At 51.5% G+C, this 19,499-nt stretch overlaps 1 protein-coding gene across 1 annotated transcript in view; it reads left to right on the plus strand.

The window, feature by feature from the left end:
- Nucleotides 1–437: 437 nt before the first annotated feature.
- Nucleotides 438–19,499, plus strand: part of XYLB (xylulokinase) — a 30,005-nt gene continuing 10,943 nt past the window's right edge. The window contains exons 1-15 of the mRNA XM_081159365.1: nucleotides 438–585; nucleotides 1,849–1,931; nucleotides 5,127–5,196; nucleotides 6,958–7,038; nucleotides 8,356–8,442; nucleotides 8,633–8,761; nucleotides 9,618–9,683; nucleotides 10,945–11,017; nucleotides 11,576–11,694; nucleotides 12,316–12,397; nucleotides 12,766–12,806; nucleotides 13,383–13,498; nucleotides 14,229–14,344; nucleotides 15,264–15,337; nucleotides 16,553–16,649. Coding sequence (XP_081015491.1) covers nucleotides 529–585; nucleotides 1,849–1,931; nucleotides 5,127–5,196; nucleotides 6,958–7,038; nucleotides 8,356–8,442; nucleotides 8,633–8,761; nucleotides 9,618–9,683; nucleotides 10,945–11,017; nucleotides 11,576–11,694; nucleotides 12,316–12,397; nucleotides 12,766–12,806; nucleotides 13,383–13,498; nucleotides 14,229–14,344; nucleotides 15,264–15,337; nucleotides 16,553–16,649 — 1,291 coding nt within the window. The 5' untranslated portion in view covers nucleotides 438–528. The remainder of the gene's footprint in view (nucleotides 586–1,848; nucleotides 1,932–5,126; nucleotides 5,197–6,957; nucleotides 7,039–8,355; nucleotides 8,443–8,632; nucleotides 8,762–9,617; nucleotides 9,684–10,944; nucleotides 11,018–11,575; nucleotides 11,695–12,315; nucleotides 12,398–12,765; nucleotides 12,807–13,382; nucleotides 13,499–14,228; nucleotides 14,345–15,263; nucleotides 15,338–16,552; nucleotides 16,650–19,499) is intronic.

Below are 19,499 nucleotides of genomic sequence, written 5' to 3' on the forward strand. Positions count from 1 at the left end.
CCCTCCGTGGGGCATCAGGCCTTCTGGTCTTAGATCTAGAGGTGGGGTGTGGCACGTGGGGAACCACTCAGATTGGCTGGGTCGGGACAGGGCCTGCTGGAGTCCACTGCTTCCAGCCCCAGGACACATTTCCTTGTGACCCCCTAAGTCACCACCAGAAGCGGACAGCTGTTCCAGTGCCCAGGACACGGCCGTGCAGGCCTCCAAGCCCAGGGCCACCGGGAGATAGGGAGGGGCAAACTGGCTTACAGTTGGGTGGGCAGGAGGAGGGGCGAGGAGCTGAGACGGAACGGACCGGACTGGGCGGAGCGCAGGGCTCGGGCGCCCAGGTCCAAAGTCCCGGGCCCCGGCTGACGCGCGTCTGCGCCCGGGGCGCCCGGCAGGCGGAGCCAGAGCGCAGAAGGGCGCGCGGCTGGGTCGGGGAGCCCGGCGGGGCGGGGCGGGGCGAGAGGCGGGCCCTGCGTCCCCGAGCGCGGCGACAGCCACGCCGCGGGAAGCGCCGCGGAGCGCCCGGGACCCTCCGCGGCCATGGCCGAGCCCGCCGCTCGCCGCTGCTGCCTGGGCTGGGACTTCAGCACGCAGCAGGTACTGTCGCGGGCCCGTGGGCCTGCGGGCCGGGCGGGGTGGGCCGCCTCCGCCGCGTCGCTGGGCAGGCTCGTGGGGACCCTGGTGCGGGGTCAGCTGGGCCAAGCCGCGGGCGCACCTCCCTCTCGCACTTCTCCGCGTCCCGGCGCCCCTGCCGGGCGCCTTGCCAGTGCCGCCGGCTCGCAAGATGCGGGAGCGATGCGGCCTGTACCCCGGGCGAGCCCGGCCCCCCGGGAAACGGCGTCCGCCTCCTCCCCGCGCGGCGGGACCCGGGGGCGCGCGGCGGGCTCGCGCGCCTTGTGCGCGCGGAGCGGCAGGACCCCGGAGGCCCTCGCTGCTGTAGGATGCGGGAACAGGCACACGGTGACCTGGCGCACAGGCATAACCAGCGACCTGGAACCAGATCACCGCTTGGAACTTGTTTTTTTTTTTTGGTGAGACGGGACATTGTACACTGAACTTTGTTCCACCCTCGGTTGGCACCAGCGTGCCCAGGTCAGCGTGCCCAGCAGTGCTGGCCACGGGACGACGGGCTGCGCTGCTCCCAGGACCCCGCAGACAGGCAGGCAGTCAAAATTTGCCTTCAAACTGGGCGTGGGTGCCCAGGCGCCTCCCCTTAACTTGGCAAATCAACACCATTGCAGTCAAGCCCCTCTTCTGGGATGGGCCAGGGAAGCAGACCAGTCCGTGAGCAGAAAGTCCTGTGGGACCCTGGACCAGTCAGGTTGCCTTGCCAGACCTCAGTTTCCCCATCTGTCTAGGAAAGGAATTGCCCCCCTGGGTTTGGAGGTCTGCTGCGTTGGGACACTGTATGACTCTGGGCCATGACCATGGTCTATGGGAACAGCCCAGGGGCCTTGCCTGGTCTCTCAGATCCCTGCAGACATGGTCCCCAAGAGACATCCCCAAACTTTAGCCTGGCATTTCTTCGCCTCTAGAGCTTTTCATAGGCCTCCTGCCGGGTGCAGGAACCACCTCATTTATGAACATTTATCTCTAGAGGGCCTTGCCTTTGGCTGTTTGGCGGGCAGAGATTCCTTGAGCTGCATGGGTGTTTCAACTCAGCCTCGGCTAAATCTTTGGGTATGTCCCCAGAGAAGGCTCTGTTGGCATGGTTACGATCATGCACCCCAGCCTTCCAGGAGGTCTCCAGGTTGAACCACTCACTTCTAGAGTGCTGGCCTTCACCTGATGATGTTTGTCCCTGGACCAGTGTAGAAGCTGAGGGAAATTCTACTCACCCTCTTTTCCAATGCCTTCCAGGTGAAAGTCGTGGCTGTTGATACGGAGCTGAATGTCTTCTATGAGGACAGTGTGCATTTTGATAGAGACCTTCCAGAATTTGGGTATGTACCTAGTGTACATGTTTCCAGGAGGCGGGGGCATTGGTTTGGGTGTCCCCATTCAACCTTTTACATTTATAAACACTATTCTGGCTTCATCAAACTGCAGTATTAGTAGTCTTGGTAGAACTCTCAGCAACTTTTTTGCTATGCCTGGAATGCTCTCTCCTCCATTCCTTCCCAGTTCCATTCATTCATTCATTCATTCATGCATATATGCAGTAGGTACCCATTGAGACTCTGCATCAGGTACTGTGCTGGGTGCTGAGAATTTTATATAGAGGGAATCATAATTATATACTCTTTTTTTATCTGACTTTTTAAATTCAATATAACCATTTTGAGATTTATCCATGTTGTTACATGTATCAGTAGTTCTTTTTATTGCTCAGTAGTATCCATTGTATGAATGCATCACAGTTTATCCATTCACCTGATGAGAGACATTTGGGTTGTTTCCAGTTTTAAGGAGGCTGTGGAATTCACATACAAGTCTTGGTACTGACATAAGCATTCATTTCTTCTGGAAATGAAATACCCAGAAACAGCTAAGTCGTATGGTAGGTGTATGTTTAACTTTTTAAGAAATTGCCAATTCTCTTCCAAAGCTTTTTTTTTTTTAAATAAAAATTTTTGTTTATAGGCATTGCATGTACTTGGTATATCATTCAAAAGAAACAAAAGGCATACAGTGAAAAGTCTTAATTCCTCTGTGATCTCATCTCTTCCCTCCTACCCTCCTTGACTTTAGTTTTTTTGTGTATCCTTCCAGTGTTTTATATTGAAATTTTAGTACATAAGAATATTCTTATTTTCTTTCTTTCTTATACACAAAAAAGCATACTGTCTATATCATTTTGTATTTTGCTTTACTCATTTCACAATTACTTGGCTCTGTTTCCATGCCAGTACATAGAACTTCTGTGTTCTTTTTATAGCTGCATAATATTCCATTGGGTAGATTTATCTTCTCCTATTTAAGGATACTGGCTTGTTTGCAATGAAAAATGATATAGTGAATTACTTTCAGATGCCATTCCAGACACGTGCCAGTTTACCTGCCAGGTAAAATTCTGGAAATAGGATTGCTGGATCAAAGAACAAATAGATTTATAACTTTGGAAGATGTAGCCAAATTGCTTCCCATAGGGATTGCATTGATTTACACCAGACCAGCAATACATGAGAGTGTCTGCTTCCCACAGCCCTGCTAATTCAGTGTGGTTGTAAAAGAGCTTCTGGTTCTTTGCCAATCAGAGAGGTGAAAGATGGTATCTCTGTGTAGAGTTACTTTCCATTTCTCTTATTGTGAATGAAGCTGAGCATCTTTTCATATGTTGAAGGGCTACTTGAATTTTTTCCCCCTGTAAGTTATTTTTCATGTCCTTTGCCCATTTTTCTGTTGGATTGGTAATCAATTTTTATCAATTTCTAGGAGCTTTTCATATATTAGAGGAATTATCTCTCTCCTTACATGAGTTGCAAATATGTTTCTCAGGTTTTTGTTTGTTTTGACTTGTGTATGGGTTGTTGCTATTGTTGCCATACACGGGTCTTTGTTGAGTTTCTCTGTTTCTTTTTTCCGTTGCTTCTAGATTTTGAGTCATACTTTAAAAAGCCTCCCTTACTCAAGATTATGAAGGAATTCACCTATGTTTGCATCTAGTTCTTATAGGATTTCAGTTGTCCTATGTAAAAATATTTGGATTTTATTTAGGTACATGGCATGACATTTATACATAAATTTAATTTTTTCCAGATGACTCTTTTCTCAGTGGTTTGAACAGAATTTTTTTAGAAGTCCAGCTTTACCTCACAGATCCGAGACACCAGCTTTGTCATGTGCTGAATTTCTGTGTATGTTAGGTCTATTCCTGGGCATTTTCTTTTGCTCTATTGGTTAGTGCATCTCTTCATGAGCCAGTAATACATCATTTTAATTGTTCCAGCTTTAGAATAGGATTTAATATCTGGAATTGTTGGTCCCCTTTTTGCTTTTTCAGTTTCCATGGCTACTGTTTCTTGGTATTTATTGGTACGTACTTTAGAATTAGCATTTAATGTTCCAGAAAGAAAAATTGTTAATATTTTTATTGAGATCATACTACGTTTATAAATTAACGTGGAGCGAATTGACAAGAGACCGAGTCTTCCTGTCTAAGCACAATGCTGTTTTTCCATTTGCTCAAGTCTTCTTTTGAGCACCTCATGTGTGTTTTCATATGCTTAGCATATGGATTTTGTGCATTGTAGTATATTTACCGTAATTCTCCACACCTCCCTGTACCCATGCCCTTTGCAATGTGACTTTGCAACTCTTTTCATCAAGAGATGGAGTCGTTTCCCCACCTGTTAATTTTAATCAGTAGAACACGGGGAGGTGACATTGTGCCAGTTCTAACTCCAACCCTCGGGAGGCTTTGCGTGTTTCTACTCTCATTCTTGGAATCCTATACAGACACCACATGAACAAGCTCAGGCTAGCCTGCTAGAGAGCGGGACATGTGGCCTAGTTGCCCCCATTTCCTCAGCTAAGAGAAGCAGAATTCAGCCCCCAGAAGCAGAGCTCTCTAGCTAGTTAGCTGACCACAGATGTACCACCCAGCGGAGCCCAGCCCAGTGACTGACCAACAGAATTGTGAGCTAAGTAGTTTCAAGCCACTGTGTTTTGAAGTGGTTTGTAACGAGGTAAAAACTACCCAGTGCACATAGTTATTTTAAACCTTATTTCTGTCTATTGTTTTGCACGAAGGTCTTGTTGGGGTGAGGAGGGGAGGGAGGGCATTCCAGATAATCTTCCATGGCTTGTAATCCAAGGACTCAGGCTGATTGGCCAAGAACTTTTCTCACAGATGCAGCACCTCCTGTAGTCACGCCTCTACCTCTCCAAATGCAATAGATTTGGGAAGGCTTCTCCTCCAACCCCGCGATCCCCAGTCCCTTCTTGGCCTTTGTACCAAGTGACACCATGCCTGCCTTCCAAGGCTTGTTTTTGCCGGTGCTTTCTGATAATTGGCATTCGGGTCAATTCTGTGCCTTCTCTTCCCATCTCACTCAGCATTCGTGCCTGTTCAATTTAGGGTTTCCTCTTGAGATTGGGAGAAGGGGCGTTTCTGCTCCACTGGAGGTATCCGGGATCTGCCACTGCTGGGCCCCAGCCCGAGCTCTGTCCCACATTCTCTCTTGTTCTCCTTGTAGGACTCAGGGTGGAGTTCATGTTCACCAGGATGGTCTGACAGTGACTTCTCCAGTCCTGATGTGGGTCCAGGTAAAGCACAGGGATTCCTGTCCCTCTCCTGTCCCCAGCTTGTCTTACCAGCAGACCTAGCGATTTGCTAGGAAGCTCAAAGGCCACAGCTCATGAGAGCATCTGTTGAGAACCAAGTCCTTGAGGAGAAATGGAGGACCTGTGGTTCCTAGGGCCAGGCTCAGCCTCAGCTGGTGTCAGTATGCCTGAACTGAGAGGACTCACAAAGGGCTTCCAGGTTCTGGAGCCATAGTGGCTAGAAACCCCAGCCAGTTTCCATCTTTCAAACACCACAGAGCAGACCTTTCCCAAACACTCTACAGTCAGGCCCTGTGGCCACCCTTGTTGTAGCCTGAGGTCCAAACATAGCCTTGGGTTCTTAGTGCTCGGTCCCCAGACCTCTCATGTCCTAGGGCAGGGGCCTTCAGAATGGTGGCCTGTGACCTGCCCCATCAGGTTCAGATTGATCCCAAGCAGGCCTACTCATGCAAAAGCAGTGGTAAAGACAGATGCCTGTAGCCAGATCCAGGTGACCCATGGGACCACAGGACAGGGTGTGTGGACTTCATAAATAGGTGCGATAGGGCTGGGGGCTGCCTTATATACCACAGTCCGGGACCTGAGGCCCTGAAACTGGAGGCCAACCAAAGGCAGAACTTACTGTGTCTGCCCGAAGTTTTTCGGCCCTCCAATACCTATTTGACCAGTTTCCTGTGCTAAATTCTTTCCGTTGAGATAACTAGTGTGATTCCTTTTTAATTAGCTTCACCTTGACTCATGCTGGAGAACTGGGGTAAATGATGAATTTCTACTAGGCAGGCTGGCGGGAATGTACTTCGGAGGGCTGAGCCAGACCGAGGGGCAGTGGTGGGGATGGGGGTGACAAGCAAGAGTTGGGGTCTAGAGGTCCCAGTGATGATGTCAAGGCCTTCACTTGGGGAGAGAGAGCTGTGGGTAGAGAGTCAGGCTTGGGGTTGGGGCCAGGGTGGCTTCTAATTCTGAGCAGCCCCCAGGACAGGACCTGTTCTAGTTATGCCAACCCCTGCCCCAGCTGTACTGCAGTCCCTGCAGAAGGATTGACAAGCAGGGTTAGAGTTGATAGCCACAGCCAGGACTGTGAAAGGAGTCCTCTCTGCACAGGGTGGGGATGGCGGGGTCAGCCAGAAGCTCAGGTGGCTTCTCTACCCATAGGGAGATCCCAGCCCGGGGTGACTCTCTAATTCCTGCTGTGAAATCTTAGGGGAAGTATGGAGCTCTGCTGGGCACTGCTCCCCCCCCCCATGGGGTCTTGCTAGAAAGAAGATTCCATCCGATGGCGGATGGTGGAGGGGTTGGGACAATGGCCACCAGCTCTATCTACTCTCTCTCCAGCCTTGCACTCCTGGACACAGGGAATGTGGGCCTGAGCCCCGTCCTGGTAGGAGCCCTCTCCTTCACTCTTCACTTCTCCATTGCAGTGAAATGACATCATTAATATGGTGGGTTGAAAATGCAAATAAAAGGAACTGAAATTCGAGCCACCTTGTTTTCTCTCCCTGAGTGCTTAGGAGTCACAAATTGGAGAAGCAGAATTTAAGGATTAGTGGTTAGTGCTTCCATTTATTTAAAGTGTTTTTAGCATAGTTCACTTTTCTATTTGATTGACGCCCACGTGTTTAATGCATGTATCCACTCCTCCGTCGCCTCCATGAAGACGAGCCCTTCCATTTCTGTCTGGAGGCCTATGTGGCTGCCTGGGTCCGTGGCTCAGTACAGTCACATGGATTCTGTTTTTCTCCTCAGGCTTTGGGTAGCATCCTGGAGAAGATGAAGGCCTCGGGCTTTGACTTCTCTCAAGTCCTCGCCTTGTCTGGGGCAGGCCAGGTTTGTCTGCAGATGCCTGCATGGACCATGCGAGGGCGGCCGTCTTGGGCAGTGGGGCCGGTGCCGAGGTGCCAGCTCCCTAGAGGGAAGGTGCTCGTTCCTGAGACCCAGTGCACACGTTCTGTTCTGTTGTGAAAACCCCCGTAGCTGTTTTGCCTTGGAGGGCATGTGGCTTGGCTCCGTGCAGAAGGATCTGAGACAGTTCTTAGGATTGAGCATTGCACAGAATAGGACAGTGGGAGAGGAGGAACTGGATAGAGGTCCTCTGAGGGGATAGAGGGAGTTGATATGAATTTGTTGTGACTGGGGCATGAGCATTGCTTTTCTCTTTCCTGGAAGTGAAAGCAAAGTCAGAAATTATGCTAATAATGATAGCAGTTTTAGTAGAAGAGATACTAGTAATAATAATAACAGTTAACATTGAGCACTTAGTGTATGCCGAGTGCAGTGCTGAGCCTTTGATATAAATTTTGAGTCCTTATAACATTTCTGTGAGGTGGTATCAAGGAGCAGTTAGCAGAGCAGTTACATCCTGCCCACCCAGAGTTCTCACACCCCCAGGATAAACCCCAGCCTTCTGAGCATGGACATGGAGGCCCTGGTGCTCCCACCCTCCCCTCCAGCCCCATCAGCCACCTACTGCCCCAGCTTCAGGCCCACTGCTTAGCATGCCACCCTTCTCTACACCTGCCAGGGTCTCGCTCACCTGTGGTTACACTCTGCCTGGAGTATCTGTACTCTCAACTCTGGGATCCTTTCCTAATAATCACGTCTACCTCTACCCACCTGTACCCCCAGCTGGTTAGATGCCCCTCCTCTCTGTTCCCTCAGCCCTGTTACTGCACCTCCAGGGTTTCGTAATTGAACGTTTGTGTATTTTTCCCTGACTCAACTCCAGCATCCTGCAGAATAGGGACAATACTATCCATCTGTCCTATGCCTGGCATGACCTAGGTGTTCAGTAAGTGTTGGTTGAATGAATGGATGGGTAAATGATTGAATGAGTGAATTTCAGATAATATTATGAGCCATGTAGTAAAATACAATTCTACAAAAGCACCAATATCCACACTGATCATTCCTCCTTGGCGCCTTCCCACAAGTTATAAGGTGGATGGACAGAGTTCCTCCCCATTTTATAGACATGAAAACCAAGTCCCGTTAAGAGGATGAGCTCTGTGACGAAGAAGGGCAGGGCAGGCCTGGAGCCCAGTTCTTTGGCATGTGGCCTGGGGTCTTTCTGTGCTTTCTGTCTCCAGAAGGCTGTGACACCAGTGTGTGGCCTAATGAATGTGTACTTGGGTTTCCCCTGGGCAGCAACACGGAAGCATATACTGGAAAGCAGGGGCCAGCCGGGTGCTGACAAGCCTGTCACCAGACCTCCCGTTACACCAGCAGCTGCAGGTAACTGGCCAGGATGGGGGAGTCAGAGAAACTGCTGTAGAGGGGGAAGAAAGGCCCTGAGGCCCGGGGCTCTTGTGTATTGTCACATCCAGGGAAGAGGCTCCGGCACTTGCTGTGATGGGTGGTATGACTGCCAATCCCAGAACCAGCAGGCGGAGCTCAAGCCCGAGCCCTTGGCCCTTCTTTCCAGGCCTGTTTCTCTATCAGCGACTGCCCGGTGTGGATGGACTCCAGCACCACCGCCCAGTGCCACCAGCTAGAGACGGCCGTGGGGGGCGCCCAGGCACTCAGCTGCCTCACCGGCTCCCGGGCCTACGAGGTAGGCAGGACTCACAGTGGCTGGGACTGGGGCTCGTCCCGGGAGGAACATCTGGTGGTTGGCTCTGGCCCCTTTTCTCTGCGTGTCTGGGAGGACACAGCTGGTGGCCAGCCCCTGTGGGGATCTCATGAGGCTGTGTGGGTGTCGCCTCAGAGGAGCCAGGACTAGGTGTTCTGACCCCTGGTCCTGATCAAGGCCGTCCTGCCTTTCTGGGCTGCCCATCGAGCAAGGACGGGCCTCCCCCTGGGTGTTTCCAGGTCAGAACTGAAGTGTGAACACTGTTGTGCTCTTCACGCCAGCCGAGGTGATGACAGTGCCTCAGGTTCAGCCACTTAACCCGGGGATACAGCTAGCTTTTGCATTTTGGGTAGTTTTGAAGCTGAAAGGAACCAGTGCATGTAAGACACTTAGTATTTAATACAGTTCCTGGCAAAGTGGGGAAAAAAAGAAAAAAAGAGTGCCTCTTTCCTGCTGGTCTCAGCCATGGTCCCACTCCACCCACAGGTGGCTGCCACCAGCCCAGCTCCAGCTTGGGTCATGCGGCCCTCTCGGAGTAGAGGTTTGAAGATAGGGCTGACCCTACTCGGGCCACCTGAAGTCAGAAGGATGTGGGTGAGGAACATACTCGAGTCGCCAGCACAGGTGCCCGTGGTCCGAGCAGCCCCTGCGCTATGTGTCAGTCCCCGAGCAAGGCTTTGTCACTAATGGTCAGCAGACAGCAAGCATTCCTGAGGCCTTTTAAAAGCCTTCGTCATCCTAACTGATATCCAGAGCTTGCTGCATTACCCGCACTTTATGGACGTGATCATTCTGTGTAGGTTTTGGGGTTTTTAAGAATTTGCCATCTTCTTTCCAGCGATTTACAGGAAACCAAATTGCAAAGATTTACCAGCAGAACCCTGAGGCCTACGCACACACAGAGGTTGGTTAAATGTCCCCACTTGATTGAAAGTCACAGTTGAATTCCCTTTATGGTACGTACCTTTAACAGAAATACATCTCATGTGCATTGGTGAAAAAAACATCGATTAGCAGACATTTAAAATGATACATTCAATTTGCTTTTATTCTCATTTGGAGACAGTTTGCTTGTTTCCAAAGAAAAGGGAAAGAATGGAATCACGGGAAAGAGAAGGGACTCTCCTGCTCAGAAGGGTGGAGGTCAGGGTCAGGGCGGGAGCTGCGGGGACTGCTGTCTTCCTGGGGCCACCTGGGTGAGAGATCTGGGTGCTCTTTCGGCTCCGTCCTCTTGATTTCCTGAATGGTTAATGCAGCGTGGCTGCCAGGCTCTTGACTGGTGTGGGGTAAGTGTTTTCTTAGGAAATTTGTAAAGCTGGACCGATGTGTCCCCAGTTGTGGCCCTTCAACCTGAGCCTGCATCCCAGGCACTCAGGTTTATTCCCTGATCCACAGTTGCTAAAAGCCAGCACTTAATGTCACCTGAGAAGCGGCTTGACACCCTGGGTGGGAGTGATTTCCATGTCTGAGTAATTAGAAAATGACCAGCTTGTGTTAAACCTTTTAACCCTTTGAAGTTAGCATCTAATTTATATTATGAATTACTCAAGATTACTTTGCAGCATTAGCCATGTAGGTCGGAGGTGAAAAACCCTCTCTGAATTCTGTGTGAAACAAAGGACAGATGGCCTGATGGGGACAGGAGGTGGTGGCATTCCCTGCCCTGGCCCAAGGGCCTGTGGTTCCCTGTGTGGAAGCAGAGACCCCTGGGCTGACATTTGAAATCTGTTATCAGTTCCTTCAGGTCATATCTGGATGGGTGGCTTCTGACTGGGCAGCTTTCACTGATACTTGCTCTGAACCCCCAAGAGTATATTTGTTGGGTCTGAGTCCTGTGGCCACACATCGCACTTCCCTTGTGACTAGGTATAGAGACTACAGAAGTGGAGGAAGGAAATTGGGGCACCACACCCCCCGGATTCTGGGTGGAAAACCCATTTCCCTAAGCCTGGCTTTTTCATCGGGCGTGTTCCTCTGTCTGTGTTGAACTTGACAGTTTTATGGCCTGTCAGAAACTGCGGGGTGAGATGTCACTGCCATTACTGGGGTATCTTGTTCACAGTTTAAAGCTCTTCGTGTGCGTGTGTGTGTGTGTGTGTGTGAAGTATTCAGTTGCTTAGGGTGTATGGAAGTGAGTCATATCTCACTGTTTCCTTTTCTTACAGAGAATTTCCTTGGTCAGCAGTTTCGCCGCTTCCCTGTTTCTTGGGTCTTACTGCCCCATTGACTACAGTGATGGTAAGTAAGCCTTCGGAGTCCCGAGCGTGTGCCAGCGCAGTGGGTGTGCAGGCAGTGTGAGCCAGTCTTTCAGCCCTATTATCTGTTGCCAAGAAGGGAGAGTATTAGTTATCTTGCTATGTAGCAGGTGACCAGAGCAGTTAGCACAAATATCTGTTAGCTCAGAGTTTCTGCAGACCCGGAATCTGGGAGCAGCTTAGATTCCTGACCCACATCAGCAGCAGGCTGCCTCCGAGAAGACACCTTGAATGGCAGGGGACACAGAGCGGTTCTTTGTCAACATATTGCTGGTAGTTCCCCTCCCCTGGCCAGGTCTCAGAGCAGCAGCTTAACAGGCTAACCGTGGTGTTTGAGCTGGACAGGAAAATACTGGGAGGAAGTGGTGGGGCCATGTGTGTTCAGGAACCTGCCGGCCTCTGGTTCTCTGGTTCCAGCCTGACCCGGGCACATGGTATGCATCCCATTGGTACCAGTTTGCTGCGAGAGAATGGTCTGCTCTCTGCCAGATTTGTGCATTTTTACAAGATGCTTCTAATTCTTGTTTCCTTCCTTCCTTAGGTTCTGGAATGAATTTGTTGCAGATCCAGGACAAAGTCTGGTCCCAGGCTTGCCTTGGTGCCTGTGCACCTCATTTAGAGGAGAAGCTTGGCCCCCCGGTACCATCATGCTCAGTTGTGGTAGGTCCTCTGCCCAGTGATGCAGCTCCTTTAAGAGCTGGCCGCTACGGGGGAGGCAGTGCAGCACACACACACACACACACACACACACACACACACACATTTATGTATGGGACATTCAGTCTAGTATAAGGCAGGTAAAGCAGCATGTCTGCATCAGGGCCTGGCATAAGTTTTGGATGATCGCACACCTTAGGAAAATGCACAGAACGTTGCGGTTCTGGGCTCCGGACCACCGCTGAAGCTTGAAGCAGGCAGCCTGGAGAAAACAGAAGTACCAGCGAGCGGGCAGAGCCCAGGCCCTGCTGCCAGCCTGCCTGGGACAGAATCCTGGCTCTGCCACTACCTGGCCCTGAGACTTTATCCTGTCCCTTAGTTTCCTCATCATTGCCATTGTTTCTGGAACAATTAGAATAACAGTACTTTCTATCTCATTGGTCGGTTGTGTCAAATAAATGAGTTGATACCTTTAAAGTGCTTAAGATACTGAAGATAGGGCCTGGTCCCGCTGTAACAGTAACAGTCCTGTGGAGCCTGTGACAGCCCTGGGCCCGCGGGTGGCTGGCTGTGCTGAGCAGGCGGGATTTGCCTCAGTAGAGGGTGCTGGCTTTTCATCCTCAGGGAGCCATTTCTTCCTACTACGTCCAGCGCTACGGATTTCCTCCAGGATGCAAAGTGGTGGCTTTCACTGGGGACAACCCAGGTGAGTCCCTGGGGGGATTTCACTCTCCAGGTAGCCTCGCCTTTGTCTTTTTTTGCCTTATGTGTCTTGACCTGGCCCCCTCGGTTCTCTTCATTCCCGGGAGCACCTGACCATGGGTGGGGAGTTTGGGATGCTTCTGGAAAGAGGTCCCAGCCCAAATGAAAGGCCCTGACCACTGAGCCTCCACCCTCTGAGCCCTGGAGCCTCATTTGGGGACCTTCTGAGCCCTCAGCTCAACCTGTACCTGCCTCTACCTTTAGCATGTGGATTCAGGTGGGAGGTGGGGGCTGCGCTCCCATCTGGGGGGCGATTGTCGTTTGCTCTGTGGCTCCCGTGTGGCTAACCAGAGGCTCCCCTCCCATTCTCAGCGTCGCTGGCAGGCATGAGGCTAGAGGAAGGTGACATTGCGGTAAGGTGACTTCTCATGCCCACAGGTGGAGCCAGCTCTTTCTGCCCTGGGGGTCATCTTTGCTGCCTCTCAAAGGGTCCGCTGGTCCCAAAAGGCAGCTGAGGGACGGGATAGGGGGACCCAGGCCCCAGGACCTGCCCACATCTTCTCTCTTAGAAGGTCATTTGCCTTTGCTGAGTTTTCTGCCTGCCTTGACAGTGGCCAGTCTTGGTGGCCATGGTGGCAGAAGGTTCAGACATTGGGCCAGAGGACTGTGAGTTCCCCAGATGAATAAGGGAGACATCACCCATGCTCTCCTGCGTTCCGTAGGAGAGTCACTTGGGGAACCAGGCATCACCCGCACCGTTAGTTAGATGTAGTTGTGATTAGTTCTAGAAGGTCAGCCCACAGAATCCATGGCAGCGTGTATCTCAGGAGCTGACCTTGGACTCAGCTGGTGTGGGAGGGTCAGAAGAGGTTTCTCCCAGGAAGTGGCCTTTAATCTGAGGTCTGCAGCATGAGGAATGAATCGATGGGGTCAGGGTGGTGGAGCCGGGCGAAGACTGAGACACCTTACCTCTGCCCGTCTCTCCCCAGGTCAGCCTGGGCACCAGTGATACCCTGTTTCTCTGGCTCCAGGAGCCCACGCCCGCCCTAGAGGGCCACATCTTCTGCAACCCGGTCGACCCCCAGCACTATATGGCGCTTCTGTGGTAGGTTGAGGGGGAAGGAAGGACGTGTGGGCAGGTCTGCCCTCATTGGGAGCATCCCGAGTCGTTCCACTGAGCAGGCTCTTGTGGGCACCTGACCCCCAGGACTCATCGGGTCTTGCTGACACAGAGCTGGGGAGGGGGAAGAACCCAGGATCTGGAGTCCCCCAAACCCAGGTTCAAATACCAACCTTACCACTCACATCCTGTGTGGCCTGGGGCAGATGCCATAGCATGGTTTGCTCGTAAAATGCAGAGAATGGGAGCATTTACTTTGTACTGTTATGACATGTTTGGCACGTGGTAGATACAGTTCTTACGGGAAGGGTGTGTGCTGCGCCCTGACCACAGGCCTTTGGAGACTTGCTGGAAGCTACTGAGGGAGGTTTCCGAGCCTCTAAGCCCCAGGAACCGCTGGAAAATATGCTGGTCTAGTAAATCTAGCTAGCCCCTCTCCATTGTCCAGATGGTACCATGTGCAGAAACCCAGCTCTCTGTCCCTCTCTGGGCTCCTCTATGGCTCCCTTCTCGTAAACAGCCCAAGACAAGTGCATTTCCCGGTGATTTCCTGGATGTGAGCTGGGCCTGGTACCCGAGGGAGAACCTCAGATCCCTGCCATGCAGTGACTGGGGGTTGTGGTCCAGCCTGACCGGCAGCCCCTCTACTTGGCAACACATGGGTCCAGTCAGCAAGCACTGGGACCCTCCCTCAGGGTTGTGTGCACTTCTGCAGCTTTAAAAATGGCTCTCTCATGAGAGAGAAGATCCGCAATGAATCAGCTTCCTGTTCCTGGAGCCAGTTCTCTGAGGCGCTGCGGTCCACGGAGATGGGGAACGGTGGAAACTTGGGTAGGCTGTTGGGTGATGCCCAGGCCCGTGAAGGGGCAGCAGCTGCCTGTGGGAGGGGCAGGACCTGGAGCCTCATGAGTCGGGGAGAGGAGGGCCAGGGAGAAGCTGGGGAGAACCCTGTGTCTGTCTGCCCTTCTGCTCCAGGGGCCTGATAGCTGGTGTGAGACCCCATGTTCTGAGTGAGGCGGGCTGGAGGCTGCATCTTTTGTCCTCCTCGAAGCCCCTGGTGATGGCATCAGAAATGGCAGCCACAATGCCTGCCCTCCACTGGTACATCCCTGTACACGGTTGTCTGCTGCAGACACAAGGTCCTATTAGGAAAAGTGCCCAGTGTCTGCAACAGGCCTCTGAGCAGGGAGGGGATGTGCCTCCTCTAGTCAAAGCTGTGCAGGTATTTTAGGGCTAGTGGGGCAGCTGGCTAGTGGGGCCTGGCTGCCAGGTGAGCATAGGAAGAGCTGTCTAAGAAAACGAGCCTAGCTCGGCCAGCGGGGCTCAGTGGTTGAGCGTCGACCTGTGAGCCAGGAGGTCACGGTTCGACTCCTGTCAGGGAACATGCCTGGGTTGCAGAATCGATTCCCAGTAGGGGGTGTGCAGGACGTAGCCGATCAGTGATTCTCTCTCATCATTGATGTTTCTCTCTCTCCTTCTCACTTCCTCTCTCTGAAATAAATAAAAATCTATTAAAAAATGCGCATAATTTCAAATCCTTATATTAAAAGAACTGGCCTACACCTTTCCAGTTGCCCTCTGTCCCGCCAGAGAGAAGGAACAGAGAGTATTTGTAGCTGTTGTCCCATGGATGAGCGAGGCGCAGGGGGCAGGGATGTGGGGTCATTGCACCCTGCCCTTCTCTAAGTCTGGAGAAACCCACCTTTTGTTTTTGACCACTGACAACTAATCTCTTCCTGGTCTGTTTCAGGGTTTTATTTTGACGTAAAGGAGATCACCCCTGAAATGATCGGGCGTCATAGGTTTAGTGCAGAAAACCGTGAGGTATGTGTTACGGGTATTGGAGCTCCATTCGTTCCATTTCTGAGTATTAAATTTAACAGTCGCCTATCACATTATGCTGCTTTTAGGGGCTTCATTCATTCACTCATCCATTGAAAAAACAAACATTTTTGAGCCCTGGTCAGGTAGCTCAATTGGTTAGAGCATCATCCCAATTTGCAAAGGTTGCCGGTTTGATCCCTGGTCAGGGTACATACAAGTCGACCAATGAATGCATAAATACATGGAGCAACAAATCGAGGTCTCTCTCTCCTCCCTTTCTCTCCCTCCCCCTCTCTCCCTCCCTCTAAAATCAATAGAAAAAAAAAAAGGCAGTGGGTGAGCTGGGGGATTGCCTTAGATGGGTGACCAGGTGTGGCCTCTCTGAGGCGGTGGCCTTGAGGTGGGCAGAAGTCCAGGCAGAGGGAGCTGTTGGAGGCACTGAAAGTACTTGCATCAGGCTGGAGTAGTGAGGGAGACCGTGGGAGCATCCAGTCACTGGGCTCAGGGGCTAGAGACATGGGCCCGGCTGGAATGGCACCTATCAGCTCTAGCCTGAGGGCGCCCCAGAGCCCTGGGTTCACAGTGGAAGCTCCTGGCTCTCAGTGAGTGTCAACTGCATAGACCAGGCTCTGCTGTCTGCTTTGATCATTAGAACAGCCCTAAACCACAGGTAACACTGTTGAGACGCAGCAAGATTTACGGAACTTATTCAAGGCCACAGGGCTGACTGGCAGAGGCAGAACTGAACCCTTGGTGGCCTGAGCTCTCTGGTGCTCTGACTCCCCAAAGTGACACTCGCATGAGGCTGTGAACACGTGTAAGTTGTGTATTTGTGTGTGTGTGACAGGCAGTCAGTAGTTCGGGAGCCCAGCTATGCACGAGCTCCACTGGAAGCCTGAGTCATGAGTTCCAAATCTGGGTTACTGTTTAAAATGATAACACACGTTGCCAGGCTGGTGTTGCTCAGTGGTTGAGCATAATCTGTGCACCAAGAGGTCACTGGTTCTATTCCCGGTGAGGGCACGTGCCCAGATTGCAGGCTCGATCCCCATAGGAGGCATGAGGGAGGGATCCGAGTTTCTCTCTCACTGATGTGTCTATCTTTCCCTCTCCCTCTCTCTCAAAAAAATAAATAAATAAAATTTAAAATAATAACACACACGTGAATGGGCAGTGATAGCTCTTCACTCTGTGCTCACTTTCTCCTGGAGACAGGTCTCAGCGTTCCCCAAGGATGTGGAGGTCCGCGCACTGATTGAAGGACAGTTCATGGCCAAGAGGATTCATGCCGAGGGCCTGGGCTACCGAGTCAGTAAGTGAGCTGTTGGTAGGCTGTGTTCTGGGGTGGGGGCCGAGGTCCCCTCACACTGAGGTGCCTGAGATCCTTTTCGGCCGTCAGGCCTGGCCTGGCAGGCGCTGTCTGTAAGGCTCTGTTGCAGGGGCCTCAGGCAGGAGAGAAAAGGAGCCTGACCCCTGGTGGTGGCTAAAAATGAGCTGACTCGCACTTGTGGGCAGGCGTGCGCTAGGGGACAGGTGGTTCTCCTACATTTTGCCCTCAGTAGCCTGGTCTGGCCAGGAGCTGTAGGGCGTGGAGATCTTTCTGTAACTCTGAGCACCATCCTGCAAACTGAATGTCTCAAGCTCTGGACCCTGAGGACGTGGGCAACGCAGGTGGGAAAGTCTGGGCAGGGGCCATGTCTGGTCCTTGACCTCTAGCTTGGCCAGGTCCCACCTCCCTGGGGGGCACAGTTTTGGGCATTTCAGTTTGGATGGGGAATAGAGCCACTGTCCAAAGCACGAGGTCTGGAATGGAGTGGCAGAACCAAGGAAGGGGGAGGCACGTGGGGAGAAAGCGATTTCTAAGAACTCGAGCAGCTTTAGGAGGTGAGTGAGTTCCCTGTATTTTTTTTAAGGTTTTATTTATTTATTTATTTATTTATTTATTTATTTATTTAAAGTATATCTTTATTTCAGAGAGAGGAAAGGAGAGGGAGAGAGAAACATCAATGAGAGAGTCATTGATCGGCTGCCTCCTGCACGCCCCCTGCTGGGGATCGAGCCCGCAACCCGGGCATGTCCCCTGATGGGGAATTGAACCTTGATCTCCTGGATCCTAGGTCGATGCTCAACCACTGAGCCACGCCAGCCGGGCAAGTTCCTCATATTGATGGCATTGGTATGCCTGGGGTTCTGCAAGGAAACCAGGTTTCTAAGATGTGTTTGTCCCTCTGGGCAGCAGCTGTTTTCACTAGAGAAGCCCCTTTGCTTGACGGCCTCCTCATGGTACTTTTATGGGCACTCTAAGTTCTGCATAGTATTATGTTTTTGAACCCACCAAAGAAAAGGATATTGTAAACATAAGCATTAGGGGAACTTTCTGCAAACCTGTTAGGCAGCACTGACTAAGCTGCATGCACACCTGTCGGTGGACGTGTATTGGAAGCGTGTACATGTGTTCTCCACAGACATGCGGGAGACCACGCAGCGTGGCTCTGTGCTTGAGAGTCCCACATGGGACGCAACGCAATGCCCGCTGAGAACAGACAGGATAAGTGCATGGTGGGTCTTCGTGTAGCGTGATGCTACACAGAAACGAACATGAACTGGCCTCCGCTACACGCAACAGAATGGGTAAATCTCACGGATGGCACTCCGAGCAAAAGCAGCCGGACACAAAGTACATGTGGCAGGGCTCCGTGTACATCACATTCGAAATCAGACAAAACTGTGTGCTGAGGTTGGAAGTCAGGATAGGTAGCAGTTACCTTTCAGGGAGGGGGGCCATGAGAGGGCCCCTGGGGTGCTGATGACGTTCTGCTTCCTGGGGTGGATGGGTGTTTCACTTGGGAAAATTTGTCAGGCTATCAGCTTATGTGATGTGTATGTAGATTTTTTCAGGATGTGTGTGTGTAATAAAAATGTTTAAATGCAGCCATGTGCTGCATACCGACGTTTAGGTCAACGACGGACCACATATAGGACAGTGGTCCCATGAGATTAAAACGGAGCTGAAAAATTCCTACCACCTAGTGACATAGTGGCCGTCGTAACGTTGTAGCGCAACGCGTTACTCACGTGTTCGTGGTGATGCTGCTGGTCCTATGAAAGTACAGCACCTTCCCTATGCTGAGATACGTTTAGATACATGTATACTTATTGTGTTACAGTTGCTCACAGTATTCAGTAAGTAACGTGCTGTACAGGTTTGAAGCCTGGGAGCACTAGGCTCTACCACGTCGCCTAGGTGTGTAGGAGGCTGGCCATCCAGGTTGGTGTAGGTGCGCTTTATGGTATTTGCATCACAAAATCTCCTAACAATGCACTTCTTAGAACGTATACCTTGTTAAGCCACGCATGCTCGTAGATAAATGAGCATTGTAAACATCCCCGTTCCTCTCCACCTTTCCACTCAAACTGTACAAAGAAATTCCTCAAATGTCTCCAAGACTTCAAGTTCCCTAAGAAGATCAGGTGAGCAGGGCAGGGATGGTAGTGAGGTTGGCAGCGAATGCCTGGCATGAAGGGTTCTCTAGCTGTCAGGAGGGGGCGGTTGGGAGCTGGAGGCTGTCCCCAACAGCTCCTGTGCAGGGAGAGGCAGCGAGGGCCGAGAGGTCCTCCTGGGCTCAGGAGGGGTAATGGGATCAGGTCATCATTCTCAGCCTCTCTAGCGTTTCCTGTGCAAAACAGCATGAGGTTACTTATCCTCTTAGCAAGCTTAAAAGCAAAAGCAAACCTGTCCTGCCGGCTCAGCTGGGTTCCCCTCAAGCAAGATCAGGTAAATGCACGTGCTTGGAACCACCGAGGGCGGCACTGGGAAGAGGTGTCATCTTCCCAGCTGCTGTGTGGATTGACCCACTTGGGTTTCATTCTTGATCAGCCAGAATCTTGTTATTAAAGAGGCACTTTATGTAAGACTGATGATCATGATAATAATAGCTGCCAACATTTATTAAGCACCTACTGTGTGCCCAGCCTGGTTCTGAGCACTTATTCCTTATGAACAACAGCGCTCTGAGGTAGGCACTGGTATTGCCCCCGCTTCCCAAAGTAGGGAATGTGTTACGTTACCTACTTGAGGCTGGCAGAGCTTTGAACCGAGCTTCTGGCTCTGGACTCTGGTTCTTAACCACTGGCTACAGATGCTTCATTTAAAGAACAATCG

This window comes from Miniopterus schreibersii (assembly GCF_964146895.1).
Source record: "Miniopterus schreibersii genome assembly, chromosome: 15".
Classification (NCBI taxonomy): domain Eukaryota; kingdom Metazoa; phylum Chordata; class Mammalia; order Chiroptera; family Miniopteridae; genus Miniopterus; species Miniopterus schreibersii.